Source organism: Apus apus, chromosome 9 (genome assembly GCF_020740795.1).
Source record: "Apus apus isolate bApuApu2 chromosome 9, bApuApu2.pri.cur, whole genome shotgun sequence".
Classification (NCBI taxonomy): domain Eukaryota; kingdom Metazoa; phylum Chordata; class Aves; order Apodiformes; family Apodidae; genus Apus; species Apus apus.
This window is the reverse complement of record NC_067290.1, coordinates 2,741,785-2,760,521: the sequence shown is the minus strand read 5'-3', so window position 1 is coordinate 2,760,521 and position 18,737 is coordinate 2,741,785. Positions and strand designations below refer to the sequence as shown.

At 41.4% G+C, this 18,737-nt stretch overlaps 2 protein-coding genes across 9 annotated transcripts in view; one reads left to right on the top strand and one right to left on the bottom strand.

Moving 5' to 3' along the window:
- TAMM41 (TAM41 mitochondrial translocator assembly and maintenance homolog) overlaps positions 1-1,950 on the bottom strand; it is a 43,541-nt gene extending 41,591 nt beyond the window's left edge. For all 6 annotated transcript variants that reach the window (XM_051627111.1, XM_051627110.1, XM_051627109.1 and 3 more), the window contains exons 1-2: positions 1,790-1,950; positions 573-752 (exon numbers count right to left, since the gene is read on the bottom strand). In XM_051627111.1, coding sequence (XP_051483071.1) covers positions 573-752; positions 1,790-1,927 — 318 coding nt within the window. In that variant the 5' untranslated portion in view covers positions 1,928-1,950. The remainder of the gene's footprint in view (positions 1-572; positions 753-1,789) is intronic.
- The window catches only part of TSEN2 (tRNA splicing endonuclease subunit 2), a 603,350-nt gene that overhangs the window by 219,854 nt on the left and 364,759 nt on the right, over positions 1-18,737 (top strand). The window lies entirely within an intron of this gene.

Genomic DNA, 18,737 nt, shown 5'->3' with positions numbered 1-18,737 from the left:
TTTTCCCTGTGTAGAGTTTGCTACCTGGCAAAAGTTACTCAAAACTAACACCAAGACAGAGAGGTGCCATGTTTCCCCCCAGACTCCTCCTTGCCAAACAGTCTAGGCATAGATGCAGGGGTAGGACTTACCTGGAATTACTAATTATACCCAAGCTTCACAGGTCAGGATGCTCAACATCAAACAACACACAACAATTAAAACTTTCGAAGTTAGATATTTGTATTTTATGTAAAACAGTAAGAACCCACTCCTCTATTACCACATGGTCGACTTTACAAGCACCACAACTGGCAAACAATAAGGAATAATAAATCCAGCTGCTGAAGCACTCCAGTTGTAAATTCCAAACACTGCTCATACTTGTAAAGTGCAAGAGCAGCTGCTCTGTTTGTTTTTTAATTAATCTGCTGTTTGTGAATCATTTCGAGGCATAAATACTGAGGATACCACAAGCTAAGAACCAGTTACCATCTACAAGATTTGCTTTCTGCATAGGAATTGACTTTAACCTAATCATTTCAATATTTCACATACAAACATCTGACTTAATGTACTCAAAATTTACTTACCCTACCATTACATGGCACTAAAGTATTGTAGTAAACCCCTGCTCCGTAGCTCTGTATACTACTTATCTGTTTTGGCCCAAAAACTTTTAGGAGGGAGTAATGACTCCTGTTCTTTAACAAGTTCATCATGTGCCAGGTCACAGAATCATCAACAACAAACACAAAGTCCAGCATATTGTTCTGTGGATAAGGAGAAAAGTATTTGGGTTAATATGGCAGGAAGCAAGAGCTGTTAATCCTATTAACCTGAAATATACGTAGTATCAAACTAACAGCTAGTAATTTTTCACGAGTGAAAAAGAAATCCAAAACACAAGCATTTATGTCAAATACAGTTTAAAGGTCGTACATTTTCCTATGTTCTCTAAGTCAGTCTGGCAGAGACAGTCCAAATTTTTCCTGTTTAAAAAGTGACCAACCTTCAGCACCCCAAAACGGGGGAGCACAATCTCCACCATCTTAACCCACAGCTCAGCACAACAGCTTAAACTGCTAAAGAGCAGGGCTTCTGCTAAACTGCAAGGCCATCAACTGGGAGATGTGGGCAGGAAAGCCCAGCCCAGAGCTGGCAGCAAGGAACTGCACTTGTGTTCACCTGCTCTGGCCAAGAGAGCAGCCCTGCTGACAGGCAGTGCTGGCCCTGCTCTTCTGAAGAGGCCAGGACACACGCTCCCTGCACACAACACAGACAAGCTCAACAACTCACACCTGCTTCGATGGACACGGCTCCAAATTAATCTGGCCTGCCTCCCCTTGGGGCTGCATCTTGGCTCATCAATTAATAGTACTAAAAAGACTGATTTCCGCCCCTCCCCCCCGTTCTCGTGTGGGAGGACAAAACGTCTGAAATTCTACCCGGTTTGCTTCTTTTCAGAAAGGAAAACAAGACGTTTAAATGCCTATCTGTAGGAAGTGCTCAACAGGCAGGCCGTAAGGAGCAATAGTGCCTGTTAACAGGAAAAGGCCGGTAGCGAAACCAGCGCCTGGGACCGAGCGGGGCCCCCCCGGTCACCCCGCAGACCCCGGGCCGAGGCACCTGCCCGGGAACTCGGCATCTGCTGAGGGAGCTGCGGGGATTTCGCCCCTTTCCCAGCACAAGCCACAAGCAGAGGGCCAGAGGCAGCTCCGGACCAGGCTCCGCGCCGGGCCTCGCAACGCGCCGGGCCCCGCAGCCCTCCCGAGGGGAGGGGGGGGGAGGGGGCGGCCGCCGCGCTCACCTCGCCCTGCCCGGCCGAAGCCCCCGCCTGCCGGAAGACTCCGGACCCATAAGCGAAGGCCAGGCTGAGCTCCTGAGGGAAGTGCGCCAGCACCCGCCGGAATTTCATCCCTGAGCTCGACAGCACGGGCAGCGCCATGGCGCCCGCCGGCCCGCCCCGCTGAGGCGGCGGAGCGCGGGAGGCGCCAGGGGCGGGCGGCGCCCGCAGCGCCCCCTGCCGCGCGGCCGGGGAAGGGCGGGCTCGGGGCGCGCCCTCAGGCGGGTCCCTCAGGTGGGTCCCTCAGGGCAGCTCCCTCAGGGCAGCTCCCTCAGGTGGATCCCTCAGAGCTGCTCCCTCAGGGCAGCTCCCTCAGGGCAGCTCCCTCAGGTGGATCCCTCAGAGCTGCTCCCTCAGGGCAGCTCCCTCAGGGCAGCTCCCTCAGGTGGATCCCTCAGAGCTGCTCCCTCAGGCTGCTCCCTCAGGGCTGCTCCGTCAGGTGGATCCCTCAGGGCTGCTCCCTCAGGGCTGCTCCCTCAAGGCAGCTCCCTCAAGGCGGATCCCTCAGGCGGATCCCTCAGAGCTGCTCCCTCAGGCGGGTCCCTCAGGGCTGCTCCCTCAGGGCGGGCCGTGGATCCCCACCCCCGCACCTTCCTCGTCCTGCGGGAGCCCCAGGACCACGCGTTCCCGCCCGGTAAGGCCTGGGAGGTGTGAGGGAGCGGCTCCGGTTCCTCGCGGGCCGGGCTCCAGCCGAGCCAGGCTCCAGCCCACGGAGGGTTTCAGCTTTCCAGCCTCCCGTCCTGGTTCGCGCCAGGCTTCATCCCCCTTCGCCCCATCCTTATTTCAGTTTAATATTATTTTTTTTTAGGTCATCGAAGTGTTCTGTGGCCCTTCTTCCATCATTTTCCTTTTTTTTTTTTTTTTTAATTTCCTTTTCTCTATTCCGCACGGATTCGCGGCTTCCTTCTCTCAGGAATTCTGCCTTTATCCTCCCTCACAGCCTTCAGTCGTCGCATCGGTGCTCACGATGGTCTCACACAATTTCGTGTCAAAGTCCTGCATAATAAAATTGGGTGAACTCAGCGACAGTGCTGAATGAACCGACATGGCTCAGGAAGTTGAAGCACGTCTGGTTTCCTCACCGTTTGATGCTTCTCTGCACCTTTCTTCCCACAGATTGCATTTTGCCTTCTTTGGTTTTATGGCCTTCCAGGATATCCTCTGTGTTGCTCTGAGGAAACTCTGGCAGGCCACATGCAGTCTGAGGCATTGCCAAGCTAAATGTCAGACATTAATAAGTCTTTAGACAGCACTGGACTCGTAACATCTGCATTAAACACGCACAGGAAAGGGTCTGTAACCCTGTTACAAAAAACACAGTTAAGTCACCATCTATGCGGTTGGTTTGTGATGATAAATCACCGCGTGTGTGAACCTGGCTATCAGGAATACTGGAAGTGAGCGCTTGAGGCAGGAGAACAATCCTCGTTTCTGGTGGCAAATGGCCTAAAACTTGAATTAGGGGAGGTGGGTGCAATCATCAAACTGCAGCAGACCTCCAAGCTTCTGGGCTTTTGTACATCAAAATGACTCAGCTAGCCAGACCCTTCCTTCTGAAGTCCCGCTCTAAAAGCCAAGTGCAGAGGAGAAACTGCAAGATACTAAAAGAAATGTGTATTTACATTAGAAATAATTCCATTGTAACTGAATTTTTACTATTTGAATAATAAGGTCCCAGACACCCAACTATGTCTGGGGTTTGGAATCTTGTTTTCCTCTAAGATTGTGATTCAGTCCCATCAGTGTCTTGGCACTGATTCAACTGGTCCTAAGTCAGATCATGGATGTTATTCTTTCCTTAGTAAAAGTATTTTAAATATTAATACTATTAATATAGATCAATATAGCCATATCAACTTAATTATAATTTAACTTTTATAATTTAAATACTTCATGGCATGCTATATAAAGAGCAGTAGATTTCTTGAGCTCACTTTCAAAATTCTTTCTTATTTCTTAGGTTAGCAAAGAGTTTTGCATTACTTTTGAGAGGAGGTTCTAATTCTACAAAATATGGTTTATAAAAGTACCCAAAGAAACATTTTCATGAGACAATCTGATACTTGCCATCCTGACTAAAATGTTGGGGTGCCAATTAGATTATAGTTCACCCATTTGAGTATTTGCTTGATAAAGGTTGGGTTATTTTAGCTGGTTGTATTAATTTGGCACAATCTAAAGCACCATCATGAATACATTTACTCAATGTTCCATTTCATGGTATATTTGCTGAAACTCAAAACAGTCACCTTTAAGTCCTGGGACTGTGCTTGTTGCATTCTGCTGTAAATGGTAACTCCTGCCTGGCTAGTAAGCAATCTAATTTGATTACTTAATTGTTTAAATTAGCTGACAAAGAAAGACGGTATAAGTACCTGGTATTTGTCAACTAGTTCCTCTTGTCACCATTTAGAAACCTTAATGAGAAAGCTTTCAAACATCTATACTCACTTATTGGACAAGTTTATTTTCTAAACTCTGTTGACCTTCTTTATAGCTACCTGCAAAGTCAAGAAGAGATCCATGATTCTCCATCATTCATTTTATTAAAAAGATGACCAGAAGAGAGTAGGACAACAGTGGCTCCCTGTTAGAATTATCTGGAGGAAAGCATGAGTAAGCAGAAGGTATACAAATATTTAATTGAGATAAGGTGCTGTGAATTAAAATTATTAGCTAATAAGGAAGACCCCTATCCCAGCCTGCCTTTAAATTGCATCCAGGAGCCTAATTAAGGTAGAAGTAGCTTAGAGCTGAGGAGCAGGATGCTAAGCTTCTGTAAATCCATCATGATGGCTGTTTGCTTGGAGTTCTTAACTCTGTAGCTCTGAGAAACAGGCAACTTCTATTCCATCTTCTAAGGGCACACATCATTTAATTGAATGAAAATGAAAGTAAGAGGTAAATATATTTTTACTTTCATCATGGATGGTGTTGACCCAGAGTGCATTTATTCTGATAATTAAGTTTAAAAAGGGAAAACTTGTTTGAAAATTAACAGATTGGTGAACTTTCAGAAGGAAGTTATTATATTGCTGGCTAACATTTAAAATTAAGGTAACAAAGCAAACCCTTCAGGGTAAGATATCTGGAGCATTTTTGTCTGAATATTTGTGCATTAGAGAAAATCTGGGAACAAAAGTTGCTACAGTATTGTGAAGTTGTTAATCTTTGTTTTACCAGCTCAAAACATCTTGAGGCCTCCAAGGTTAACTTTATTCAAATAATTTAAAGGCCCTGTCTTCTAACTTCCATGCAGCTGTGTTCTTTACTGTATTTCCTTAACTGGTTTTTATGTCTTTTAGGTTAAATCTTTTTTTTTTTTTTTTCTTGCATATATTGCTGACTTTAAAATTGGTTTTGCTTCTGACAGCGTGGTTAGTTTTGAGACTAACAGCGTGTGATTTGGGGCAAAATTCTGACAGGCTGTAAAGAGCTTCTCTGAAAGCTTGTGTGAAGTTACCTTATGTCTCGCACTGATTCTGAACTTGGCCTCTGATTTGTTTTTCAGACTAACTTTTGCTTTCCTAACTTTGGTAGGGAAATCTGCAAACACCAGAAGGTCTTTAATTTCATTTACACTTTCAGCCAGCACTGCTGTTGGAGGGAGCAGTTTTCTTCTAGCCACTTGTATCAGTGTAGGTGTATGCGTGGCTGCACATCAGAACAGATTGGGGAGTTGATGTGGGTTAAAACCAACTGTGGTTTGTTTTGGTGGGTTTTTTTTTAAACCAGTCTAGTTTTAACCAGGTCACCATCATGTTTTTACCACTTGTTTATGCTGGTATGAGCAAGGGAGATAAGACTTCTTCTGTTGACAGTGCTGGTTGAAAAGATACAAGTACTTGGGCTTCTTTAGAACATTTTCTCACTTAGGATTTTGGCTGTGATTGATTCCATGCATTAAAGTTGTGTGAGGAAAGGTACAATATTTTGTATATTGCATAGTTAGATTTTGCTTTTCTTTTACAGCCAAGCAAGTTCTAATACTTTCTGTGATCTGTTTCTTACCAGGAAGCGTGACAAGATCTGACCTTGAGCCTTTATTTCACTTTTTGCCATGGGCTATAAAATGCACCTTTTGGCTAGTTCCCATGTAATTAGAAAGCTTATTTACAGGTGGGAGTTTTGTTTCTGCCTTGCCACTGTGTTCTCTAGGTCCTTAGGGTCGAGGAATCTCACAGATGGTGACTGCTCAGCATCAATTCCAAGTGGTATATGAAGCTCAACACACACACAAAGCATTATTATAGAAAGCTTCAGTGACAGATCTTCACAGAATTATCTTAATACCACCATCTTTGGATAAAAATCACTATTTTCTCTAATTTAGTATGGAAATCTGAATAGTCTGTTAATCTGCGAGTTGATCTGTCAGTTTGGAATTGGGCACAGCTTCCCTATGCACCTCTGTATGGACTAGTGGTGGTTCTCCACAGCATCAGAAATGCTGAGGTTTGGGTGGTGGTAAGTATTTCACTGTGGTGATACTGCTTCCAGAGAATAACCTCACTTAGTTCTCCCTCTGCTCTTGCCTCTGTGCATATTCCTCCAACAAAAGTGACAACATTGTGTCCTTTAGTTTTTCAGTGATGGGGAATCTGCCCTACTTTTCCACAGCACCTGTCTATTGGAGGTGGCAGCCCCCTATGATCATAGTCATGTAACCATCATAACTCTATATAGAGTAATTTTCATAAAGTAGAGGCAGCATCTGGAAAAAAAAAAAATTCTGTATACTTCTGCAATTATTTTAAATTCACCATCACTTCATGTTTATTTTTTTTATTTAAAGCACGATCATTCTTACACGGGTAAGAACTGGCTTGCTGTTTGTATACACCAACAGCTAAACACCACCAGGTGTCCTCCGTTTCGGGATCAGATCCGAATTACCTCCTGGAGAGTCTCCTGTGAATTCCAACCGAAAAATATTTACTTTAAACGAAAGGTGAGGGGGCACACACAAACGTTTTTGCTTAGTTTTGAAGAGGTTGAGGTGTGAAGCCACTTGGCAATGTTTAGGGAAGATGTGCTGTTTGTTATATCCTGTTAGTAAGGCTTCCCCCTCCTCGCCCCGCCCCCCCCCCCCCTCCCCCCCCAAGCTTAATTGTCACCCTGTGATGCACCAGTATCCAAGGGATTATTTTCCAACAAGGACAAAGAAATATCCAGATATTTCTGGGTGTCTCCTTCAGACCCATTGCTGAAACCAGCTCAGTCATCACCACACAAAGGCTCACCCTTCTCTTGCAGAGAGGTTATTACCAGGCAATAGTTACAATCAATCATCAAGTGGATTTTTACCAGGCAACAGTCAAGATAAAAGAAATAATGCTAAGTATAAAAGTTGGTTACATACTAAAATCTGTGGCTTTTCTTCTCGCCTTGGTTCTGTTTGCTTGCTCGTTCCAGTCAGGAAGGAATTTCTGTGACAGACTGGCAATGTGTGAGAGAACATATTTTTACACAGCAACACAAATAATTCTGTGGGATGCAGTGAAACTTTGTGAGACAGAAATCGTGCTGTGTTCCTGCAGGTGCTGTACTGCAGGCTGCTTCACCCTGGGCCAAGTGGTTATTTTGTCCCCAGCAGCTTCAGAGCTATTGGGACTGACCTCAATGAGACCCAGTATCCCCCACTGCCAGCTGAGATCCTGTGGGAATTGGGAGCCACTGTTTTGCAGAAGTGATCAATAGCACTGTCATTCTTCTGACTGAATGCTTTAAACTAGTATCCCACCTAAAAGCTTTTAGGAACATTGCACCTTATTTTCTGTATTTGGATAGCAGTGATGAGAGAACCCCATTTTTATGATTTTTTTTTCCCCTTTTTGGAGACTGTCACTGTTTGACTCAGGTTCCACAACAATGCTCTTAATCCTCTCCCGCTCCCACCCAGGTAGGGAAGGAGAAAGAGAAAATGAGTAAAAGGAAAATTTGTCTTCATCCTGGCTCAAACCAGGACAGAGACCTAAGCCAGGAACAAGTCAGGGTGTTCCCTGTGCCATTGTTAGGTGGAACAAATAGAAGCCATAGGTTATCCCCAGTTCATTGCTTCCCATTTCAGCTCTGCACACCTGAATTATTAACAGCCCTGGCTCTGGAAAGATAACAGAATGCTGGCTGTATTCCCAGTGGCATTAATGTGGAGCAATATCAGCTCTCCAGTGACTCTATTCATTGGAAGTAGTAAGGCAAGTGATGAAACACCACCCAAAGGTGACTTCAGTAGCAAGTCATTACAATGGTAGTAATGCTTTCAGGGGCAAAGGCTGGGACAGGATGCTTCCTTACCATCCTTATGTGTAGATGGTAATAAGCCATGTCAAGTGTGTTAGGCTGTGTGATGATTTGAGGTACTGAATGCCCACCATGTATTCTGGAGTGGTTCCTCAGTACTTCTAAGTATTTAGCTGCTCAGCTGGTAACTGTTAGCTGTGTTTCATTACATAGTCATTTGTAAAAGTGAGTGAGATTATGTAGTTTGTTTGTATAATTTGTGTGTTGGAGGAACTTGATTGTACAACAACTTGGATTCAAGTGTATTTAACTGCCTGAATTATTACTAATATACTAATATCTTTGAATCTCTTCATAAGCAAGGCAGTTATAGCTTCCATAGAGTACATTATTTATTAGCCTAATAATTGTAGCCATTAAGCTGCATATTCTCATAATATATTACTAAAGCAGTATTGAAATTCTGTGCACGCACACAAAAATGAAAAGGATCATTAAGCAGAATAAACACCAAGTGACACTGAAAAATACATTACAGTGATATTTTAAGCTAATGCTTGTGTGGGCTGTGTGAAAGCACAAAGAGTTTGTCCTACAATCCTTTCTGCAATTCTGCTACTAAGCAAGTAGTTTGTGCTGGTGCTTTCCTTTACCTGGTGAGACTAAGTAAGGCCTTCGTGTTCTGAAGCAAGAGAGAAAGGAGAGCAGGGTGACAGGACTGCAAAATGGGATAAAGATGAGTGAAGGTGTGGACCTAGAAAAGCACTGATGCAGTTAATGACCATGTCTTCAAAAAAGTCATTTTAAGACAACATCTTTCATTTTTCATAAGAGTTGATCTTAATCAGAAGGTATTTGTTGTTCCTCGTATTGTCTTAATTTATGCACTTTACCCTTTCTTGATTCTAGTCCAAATAATGTCTCCAGATTGCTTTCTTCATTCCATGTATGAAAGGGCAAATTGATTTTGTAGTTCCTTGTCAATTAATATATTCACTTATTATTACCAGTGGAACCCTAACTTGTCTTGCATTGCTTAAGCTGATTTATTTGAAATTGTTGTAGTGGGAGATACAATCAATGGAATTCATATTCTGTGCAAATTGAGCTTGGCTATTGTTTATAATGTCATGGCAGTATTAATGCATCATATTCTTGAAGGCAGAATGTGTGTGTTTTGACATTTTGTACACTAATTTATAAATTACTCTTTTTATCTGCATTTCATATGGACTTGGGATATCTGTGGTGGAAATGCAAAATACTTAAAACGGCATTTTCAGGTAGCTAGTCAGTCCTGCAGGGTTATTGATTCATTTATTCTACCATAAATGCTGCTCCTTGAAGTACCTAAGTAGATCTGTCTGAAAGGTCTGCAGTCCACATTTCCATTTCCCCTGAGTAGTGGTTATATTTACTTACTCTGCATTTAATTCCACAAGGCTTTGCTTTCCTCATATAGGGGAACCTCAGAGGATTTTAACTACTTTGCAGTGCAGCAATTATTAGATAGATTTTTGCTGTGGTGAATATTTTTCTTTTGGTCTCTCTAGCATTTACAAAATCTTTGAAGAAGTTTGCAGAACATGGTATCCTAAACCTCAGGGCCCTCATAATCTGAAAAACAGGAAAGAGAAACAGTTGAATTTCTGTTAAAAAGATGTTTCCTTTTACTCAAAGCTTCAAACTAATTTGACTTACAAAAAGCATGATAGAGAATGAACTAAATTAGTAACTTATGAATGTTTTGTGTATGTCATGAATGGATTCATTCACTTTGGCTGCCAGAATGTCCTTGTTGACAAAATGATAAGAGATGGACCTAGAGTAGACATGGAAACTGTCTGACCTGCCAGGTTCAAAGGGTAATAGTTACTGGCTCAAAGTTCAGCTGGTCACAAGTAAACTTCTTCAGGGAACAGAACTGAGTCCAACAGCATTCAATAGCTTTGCAAACCATCTGGATAACTGGACTGAATGCCTAGTTATGCAATTTACCAATTACTCTAAGCTGGACAAGGGAGAGCAAGATGGATCACCAAGAGACATATCAGCTAATTGGAAGACAGGTCCAACAAGAAATGCATGAAGTTCAACAGACTTGACAGGGCCTCTCAAAACATAATTAAAGCCATGTTTTCAACCAAAAGTTATACCAGGTGATCTCCAGGGATGTCCCTTCCAACCTAGACTTTTGTATGTTTGAGTTACCAGTTTTCAAGTCCCAGATGGCATCTATCTGAAACTTTTCTTTCAAAATGCTCCTCTTCACTGGATGGAGTTCTTATTCCAGTCAAGTTAGGTGTATTTAAGAGCACAGGTTTGACTGCTGTGTAAACACAACCTCTCCTTGACCCATGCGGAATAAAGTATTTTTTTTATTCAGGTATATTAGGATCTCTGCCTGGGTTTGCTCACCGTTTAGTCCTGCTGGTTACCTATCTGTGGGTAGGTGACACTGCAGGACAGTCACCCACAACAGTATTTGCTAATGTGTGCAGAAGTTGAATGGGACTATTGCCATTTTTCTTAGAGTAATGTGTCTCTATGAATTATTGGAATTTATTTACCTTTTAAACATCGCTGTGCTGAAACAGTAGCTTCTAGATACAGTCTATTGAACCCTCTACTGTGTCTAGTAAAACAGTTTTGGTTTTAAATGTGTAAGGTTTGTTGTTGCCAGAGGATGAGTTATTAGATGTTCTTTGGTTTGGCCTTGTTAGCACTTTGAGATTCTCAGTAATCACTTTGTTCTCTCTTTGTTTATGCATATGTTTTGTGCAGAATATCCTTTGGATATTGTATCTGTCTTATATTTCAAAACAAACAGGTCAATGCTATTGAATTTCCTTGAGTTTGTGAAAAGCTGGTAAAACTAAACTTTCACCTGTGTGAAATGCAAAAGCAAGAAATTAATACTATAAATTGTAGCATCATTCTTAAGTGTCATAACCAATGTAAGAGTATTAACAGATGCTTAAATCTGGAGAAACCTTTTCATTACAACAAAAATTTTCCTAAGGATGTTGATTTCAAGAATACCTCATCTTTGAGGTGCTCTAGATGGGAGTGTTATTTGTTACAATGTTTTGAAATCAAAGTTTCACAAAGCCTCCATAGTGATTTATGAAGGAAATGGTATCTTATGGTGTGGACATATATGATTTTAATTAGAGTAGGTGATTGGTTGGTTTAGCAATGATGACTTGAGGTTAAAAAAGGAAGAGCTGAATATACATTTTAGCATAAATTCTTTAATTACAGGCCTACTAGCTTCCTCAAGGAAACAGTAGAAGAAATATTGCTTTGCACGTTGAGAATTGTCTTGGATGAGGCAGTAGATGATGTCCAGCAGGGAGACATTTTTCTCCTTGGGAGAGAAATATGCCTTCTGCAATTTCTCCTGGTAGTATGGCCCTCTGTATAACTAGGGAGGGTAAATCAATCTCCAGCTCTCCTAAGGTTAACTTGTCTGAATGCAAATATATAGCTCTGGAGAAAGGAACATTAGATACATTCTTTTGCAGGTACTAAAACTGAAAAAAGTAATTCTAAGTGTCAGAGTTTCTCTAAATGGGAGGGGTGTGGTTATCCTTCTCTGACATGGTTCATGTGCAAACTCCACTGAGCAACTGTTGAGGTGAAGGCACATGAAGTTGGGCAGTCTGCTACGGGTGAAGTTTAGATTGCTTCCACTTCTTAAAGACTTGTGTATTTTGCAAAAACTCTGTGTTCCGTAGGCTGAGAACTACATGATGAATCCAGTATTTTAGATATCCATCTTATTTAGGAAAAAAATAGTTCTTGTGTGTGACAGTGTTGATGAAGAGCACAAAGTGAAAGCAGTTGTGTTAGTCACTGCTTCCAAGTTAGCACAGAAGGTTCTCATGTTGCATCAGGGAGATGTCAGCTGCATGTCTAGGTATTTTTAGTGCTTTCCTTAGCTTCTAAGTAGTGATGTCTTAAAATACAGTTAAAATTCAGATGATTCCTGGATTCACTGTTTATCTTATCTTCATAGTACATGAGAATAACAAATGTTTCTTCATAGAAGGATGCATGTATTTGACTCCCCTGTTAGCAACAATCTGTTCTGATGATGTAGGCCAGCTGCTGTAAAGCTGAAAGGGCTTGTGACAGCAGTTCTTGAAAGGGTCACTCTGTGCTCTATGATGTCAGGATTTAGATCTTTGAGGAGACTGAGGCTTTGCAAAGGGATGTACAGCTCTGCTAACCCTTCACCACACAGTTCAACTGTATGGGGCTTCATTAACATTGTGTGACCTAATTATTCTATGGGTACATGGGCCACAAACCTTTGATACTTTGAGTTCAACCTATGGAAAGGTGCTGTTAACTTTTTTCAGTAGAAGTGATTATATAGCCGATGTTTGCCCAAATGTGGTGTTACATTCTGATACCCTTGTATTCTGGAGAGCAGTTTGTAAACATTTGGTCAGGACTAGCTTCTTTTCTCTATACTTCGCTTGTTTTAGGCTGCTTGGGTTAAGTGCTTTTTGTTTAAGGCTTGTTTTTCCATATGCTGCTAGCAAGTCTATCAGGCAGCTATTTTTGTTACACCTAATTGCATATTACTAAGGACAGAGTCCTGTGTTAAGTAAAAGATATCTTTAATCTTTACAGATACCCTGAATTTAAAAAGCAGAACAAGGAGAGTCCTGTATGTATTTGTATACTGGGTCATTACAGGGACCAGACACTCACTGTTTGTCCAGTGACTGGAATACATTTCAGTCACAGAAGGTGACTAAGCTTGGCTAGGAAAAATCTGTCCAGCTCATAACTAGTTCTTGATGTTTATATTTATCCACAGGAACAACAGTCCTATGAAGTGGGTACATTTTTACTACAATTATCAGTCTGAATAATTAGTTGTCTGATAACAAGCCATCTTGGGAGGTGTTTTGCAAGGTGAGCACTGCAGCTCATTGGCACAGAAGAAGTTAGGAAGCTACTTTGTGCATTCTGTTGCTGGTCTCTGGCCACGTAGGAGGCTTAATTCTCAGAGCTATTTTTCTGCTGTCTTCTGAGAGAATCGAAATGTCATCGCTTAAAGCTCATGTTTTCAGAATAAGATGCACAGCCTCCCAAAATACTGTATTGACTGAGTTGTTCACTTACTTTAAGCCAGATCTGTAAAGAATTCAAGCTAATTAAACTGGCTGAGATCTCACTTCTTTAAGACTCCTCCATTCCTGAGCTAGAATCAATGTCAAGTGTTCCTGTTGACTTTCTGGGAACTATAAAAAAACCAAACCTGTTTCCTTTACTAGTAGCAATAGACTGATACTTAGGGGTATCTTAGGGCTGGATTTTAAAGCCCTCTGTAACTTGCAAAGTCTTCATTTTTTGGTTTAAAAATAGTATGTAGCTTCATTAATGAAATAATAAAAGCACATTGGCAATGCAGGATCCTTCACAGCTTGGTGCTGAGAGCTTTTTTCATGCTGACATGTGCAGAGATGCTCAGACAAAGATGACTCATGAAGCAAATGATTTTTTCATTTAGAGAGAGCTTTGGGGAAAAATTGAGCTGCAAAATACCGAAAGCTGTTCCCCACAGGACAAAGAGTGGAAAGTTATATTAGGGTCATCTTCAGCAGAAGAATCTTAATGTATTGTGGAAATTACTGCTGCCCTACAGCATGGTGTCTCCAGCTCTAATCAGAGCAGATGCATGCCACCATTTCCAGGTAGCCAAGAGCTTGTCTGCCTGCTGAGTGTGAGAATTCAAGTGTTTACACTGCCTCTGGTTGTGCAAAATAAACTACTTTCTGCATGTGACAAAGCCCATGGACATACAGTTAAAACCTAACCTGCTAGAAAACTACGGAAATGAGCTGGTTAAAAACACTGAGAAACAGCTCATTCTTCAGTGATTCATGTCCTTAAAGAAGCTCTAGGATGAAGAATAATAATGTGTAAGAAATAATACTTGTATTATACTGAAGTGAAAGTGTATTGGTCAAAGTGCTGCAGAAGAACCTGAGCATCTGCAGCATAACTAGAATTTAAAATGCAGTCACAGATGCACTTTTTATTCAAGCATCAAATATTCAAGCCTTGTGTATTCTGCAGAAGGCAAAAACTGCTTTTGGATTCAGACAGACACAAATGCTATTCCTGTCAAACTTATTCACAGGAAAATGTCCATCTTCAGTTCAACCAAATGTCTGAGATTGTTCAGGTACATAATTTTCTTGGGGTACTTTTTGTTACATCAAGTTGCCAGTGTCTTATTTCAGCACCTTCCTTAACACTTTTTTTGCCCCTTTTTCTCATCCTGTTCCTTCAGTGTGCTGTCCACCCTTCATCTCTCTAGTTGATTGCAAACTTCCATTTCCCTTTCAGAATTTAATGCTATTTTTTGCTTCACTTTTCTCCAAGCTTGATAAATCCAGGCTGACCTTCCACTCTTGCACTGTAGATTGTGGCAATATTCATCATCTTGTGCGGCTCCAGTTTCCCTCAGGGCCCTCTGCACTGCACAAGGCAACCCAGGGGCTCCATGCAGAGTGCTGAGGGGTCTGGCATTCCCCAGGATAAAGCATCACCATCTATCTGTTGATCCCATTTCCACTGGTCAGATTGCTAAAATGGAAGAGCAAGCAAAAGAAATGGTCAGCTGCAATTCTGCAAGAGAGAAAATGGCCCTTTTCTGTCTTCTCTTTGGTCTTGGGTAAATACTACACTCTTCTTTCTGTAGGCACTTCCAGAAACCTGAGATACAAAGCCCAGGTGGACTGAGGTGTCTCATGCCTTCACTCAGGATGGGTGTCAGGAATCCGGCTAGTACCTGGCAATTGGAAGCCATTTTATGAGGTTCCTGGTTACCTGCTCATGAGCATATGAATAACACTTGGACTATAAAGAAGTACTCTGAGAGCCAAAGCTTTTAGCCAAAAATATACCACAGTGTTATCTAGATATACTATGGATAACATAAAATACTTCAAGTGATGAGGGCTGTTAGGGTGCTTGTCCGTTTTGTTATAGATATATAGCTGTATTTGTGGGTGTTTTTCAGTTACAGGTTTTAATCTTCACTTTAAAAATCTTATCCATGAAACAATGTCTATAAGCTTTAGCATCACAAAACTCCACTAAGTGATTTACTTGTAGATTGTGAAGTTTTCCATGGAATTCCACATTGTTGCAATTGTCTTGCCATGGAATAAAGGCAGCAATTCTCCCTCCTCCCAGTTCAAATGTCAATCTGTATTTATTGTATTTGAACAACATCACATATGATGACTACTTGAAGTTTTTTTGTTAACTACAACAGAAACACCATTTTGGCCTTTTTCTTTGTCATCAGTCCATGTAACCCTTATTACAGCACATGATCTAATAATTGAAATGCTTCTCCTGAAGTTTCCTTTCCTCACTTAATTTTAACAGGAATATATTTAACAATATATTGAGCACTAAGAAGGTGCAAAGAATGTATATCTGCAGACTAGCTTTATACAAACAGTCCCATCCTGAACGGGTAGATTAGGTTATGTTTGGTGGATTTAGCTTATGGTTGGACTTGATGATCTTCAAGGTCATTTCCATCCAGGATGATCCTGTGATCCTTTTTCTTAAAAAATAGCAAAAAAAGCACCAAACTGTTCAAAAGCAGAATCTGATAGTCCTCTGAATCTCGTTTATTTCCTTTTATACAAAAGGATATTGTGTAATTTTTTTAAACTTTCTAAGTGCAAAATATAACCTTGCCCTTCAGAAAATAATATACTGAGTAGCAGGCAGATTTATCAAGTAGATGTTACATAGCTTATTTAAATATATTACTTAAAGTGCCCATTAAAGTTGTCTTCAGATCTGATTTTTGCCTTCAGTTGCCAAATGACTTGCTGATTCATGTCCCAAAATCTCATGTGCTCAAAATGAACTTGAACAGAATAATCAGTTCAGTTTTGCAGTTGTTGATTTCTGCATTTACCCAATTTGACCATTTAAGAGAGTTGTACAAGTGAAATAATTTGTTCCTCTAGCAACATACACAGTCTGGAAGAGCTCTCATGGTGTCTAGATTATATTGAATCCTTAAAAACAAGTTAAAAATGAGGTAAGTTTTGAAAAAAAAGACAATGTAAAGAATATGGGTAGTGAGCCCATACATGAGGAATAAGAGGGCATACCTCCTGTTAGGCACTAGAATGCCCTTTATTAAGGTGCCCTCACTGGTTTATTGGCAAAAGTTCCTGGAACTGCAGAGCCTGTCTGACCTCAGTGCTGAGGAGTTTGCCAGGCAGCTGAGGGTATGGCAGCATCAGTGTCTGACTCAGCAAGGTTACAACAGGGACTATATCCTTACATAGTGAGGTGCTGGCAAGAGGGTTTTTTGTGGAGAATTAGTAAAAGACTGGTTGGTTTGGGGTTTTTTTGGTGTTGGGTTTTTTCACCCCAGTAAGTCAGACTTACCCTTTCCATTTATTTGTTGGAGACTGAGCCTTGAAGTCCAAAGGAAGAGTTTTCCTCTAACACTCATGCCTTTTAAGAAACTAGTTCTTATTGAAAGATGAACTCCAAGTGCTTATGTATAGTAGGCTTTCCTGTTGAACAAGTTTGTATGCCTGCCAGGCTCATACTGGCTCTTCTCCCAGGCAACCAGTGTCAGGATGAGATGGCAAGGCCTGAAGCTTCACCAGGGGAGGTTTAGATTGGATATTAGGAAGTACTTCCTCATGGAAAGGGTAATCAGACATTGGAATGGACTGCTCAGGGAAGTGGTGGAGTCACCATCCCTGGAGGTGTCCAAGACTGGATGTGGCACTTAGTGCCATGGTCTGGCTGATGTGGTGGTGTCAGGTCTTAGGCTGGACTTGATGATCTCAGAGGTCTTTTTCCAGCTTCAATAATTCTGTGTAATTGTGTGAATCACAGATTTGTCATGGGTGGAAAGGACCTCCGAGATCAGAGTCCAGCCATTAACATGAGCCCCAAACAACCACACACACCCCCACCAAAAAACACCCACAAAAAACCCCTTTCAACTGTGGCCACTAGAGCATGCCCTGAAGTGCTGCATCTACACATTTCTCGAATATCTCCAAGGATGGTGACTCCACCACCTCCCTAGGCAGGCTGTTTCAGAGCCTGACCACTCTTTCAGTATAGAAATTCTTCCTAATATCCAATATAAGCCCCCCTGCTGCAACTTCAGGCCACTTCCTCTGGCCTTAATGGTATTACTCGAGAGAATAGGCCAACACCCACCTTCCTACAACCTCCTTTTAACAAAACACAAGGAAAAGCTTGGTCTCTGTGCACCTTTACAGGACAACAGTAATGGAGAATGAACCTGACAAAGCCAAAAGGCAAAGGGTTGAAGGGATTTTATTTGTAAAGAGCAGAAAGCCAGAACTTCAAATAGAAGTAAGTGGAAGCACACACAGGCATCTCTGATAAATGAAGGAAGATGGGTTTCCTCATACTAGTTCTAAGGTTTAATATAAATGCTGCAGTGCAATTCAGAGTTGCCAAAATTACAGCTTGTGTTGAAAGTCCATATTCACAACTTGAGCAGTACAATATGTCCAAAATGAGAAAAATAATGTATGGTTAACCTTTCGAAAGTGAAGAGAAGACAAGGTTTTTAGCATTTGCTCATCTCCAGTTTGATACATATGCATTATGTAAATTATATGTAATAGGATACAAATTTCATCAACATGTAAGAGGAAAAAGAGTTTTATTCTAAACGGGGCTATAATTAATTGCTGGAGACATGCTGGGTTTACAGTACACTGTTTATTGAAGGAAGGAGATCTTCTGAATTGCTGATTCTCCTTCATTTCTCCCCATGATCCCAAACTTCCCCTCTCCAGACCAGCTCTTGCAGCTGCCTGAGGGCAAGGCAGGCTGAGTCAGCCCCCTTCACCTGGCAGACAAGGGGCACTGAATTCAGCTGTCACTGCTTCCAGCAGCAGGCAGGTACCAAACAGCCCCGAGGCAAGCAATAGCTGAATGGGTCTGGGAGCTGGGGAAGCAATAGAGGTGGGAGAGAAAAACAAACACTTCCTTTTTCAGGGCAACAGGGAGAGTTTTTGCTTGCTGTGGAAGAACAGAATTACAGCTCAGTCTTGGGTTTCATTTCTGCCTGTAACAGTTTGGATTTTATAAAGATGCTGGTGTTTACAAATGTGTAGATAACTTCTTATTTAAAACGATTAAAAGGAAATTTATAAATTTGTATAACTAGGTAAAAATTTCTGAGCATACCTCTCTAATAGTATTAAGTCATACAGAAGAATTCCTCAGAGTCTAAGATGTGTTTTGACTGCTTTTACCATGGTCCTGACAGCTAAGTTATTGCTTTTATTTATAAGGGTAATAACTTACAACTGCCTGCAGTAGCTGAATAACATGTCCATGCTAAAACAGACTTTATTTTGACTCTCCTTAGCATTTATGAGTGGTGAGGGTAGAGTACTTTGAATAACAGAAGTATAAAATCCTATTTGTTACTGTGCAGCTTTTTCTGCTATCTCCGTTTTACTTCCATTACCTCATATCTTGCTTTGCCCGACTGGACAAACAAAGTGTTTTAATGGACTTTGTGTTTAAGCTAATTCAGTACTTTGAGAATAAAACTAGTGTTCCCTGTCTTAAAACTTCATTTTAATTGAGATTTTAAAAT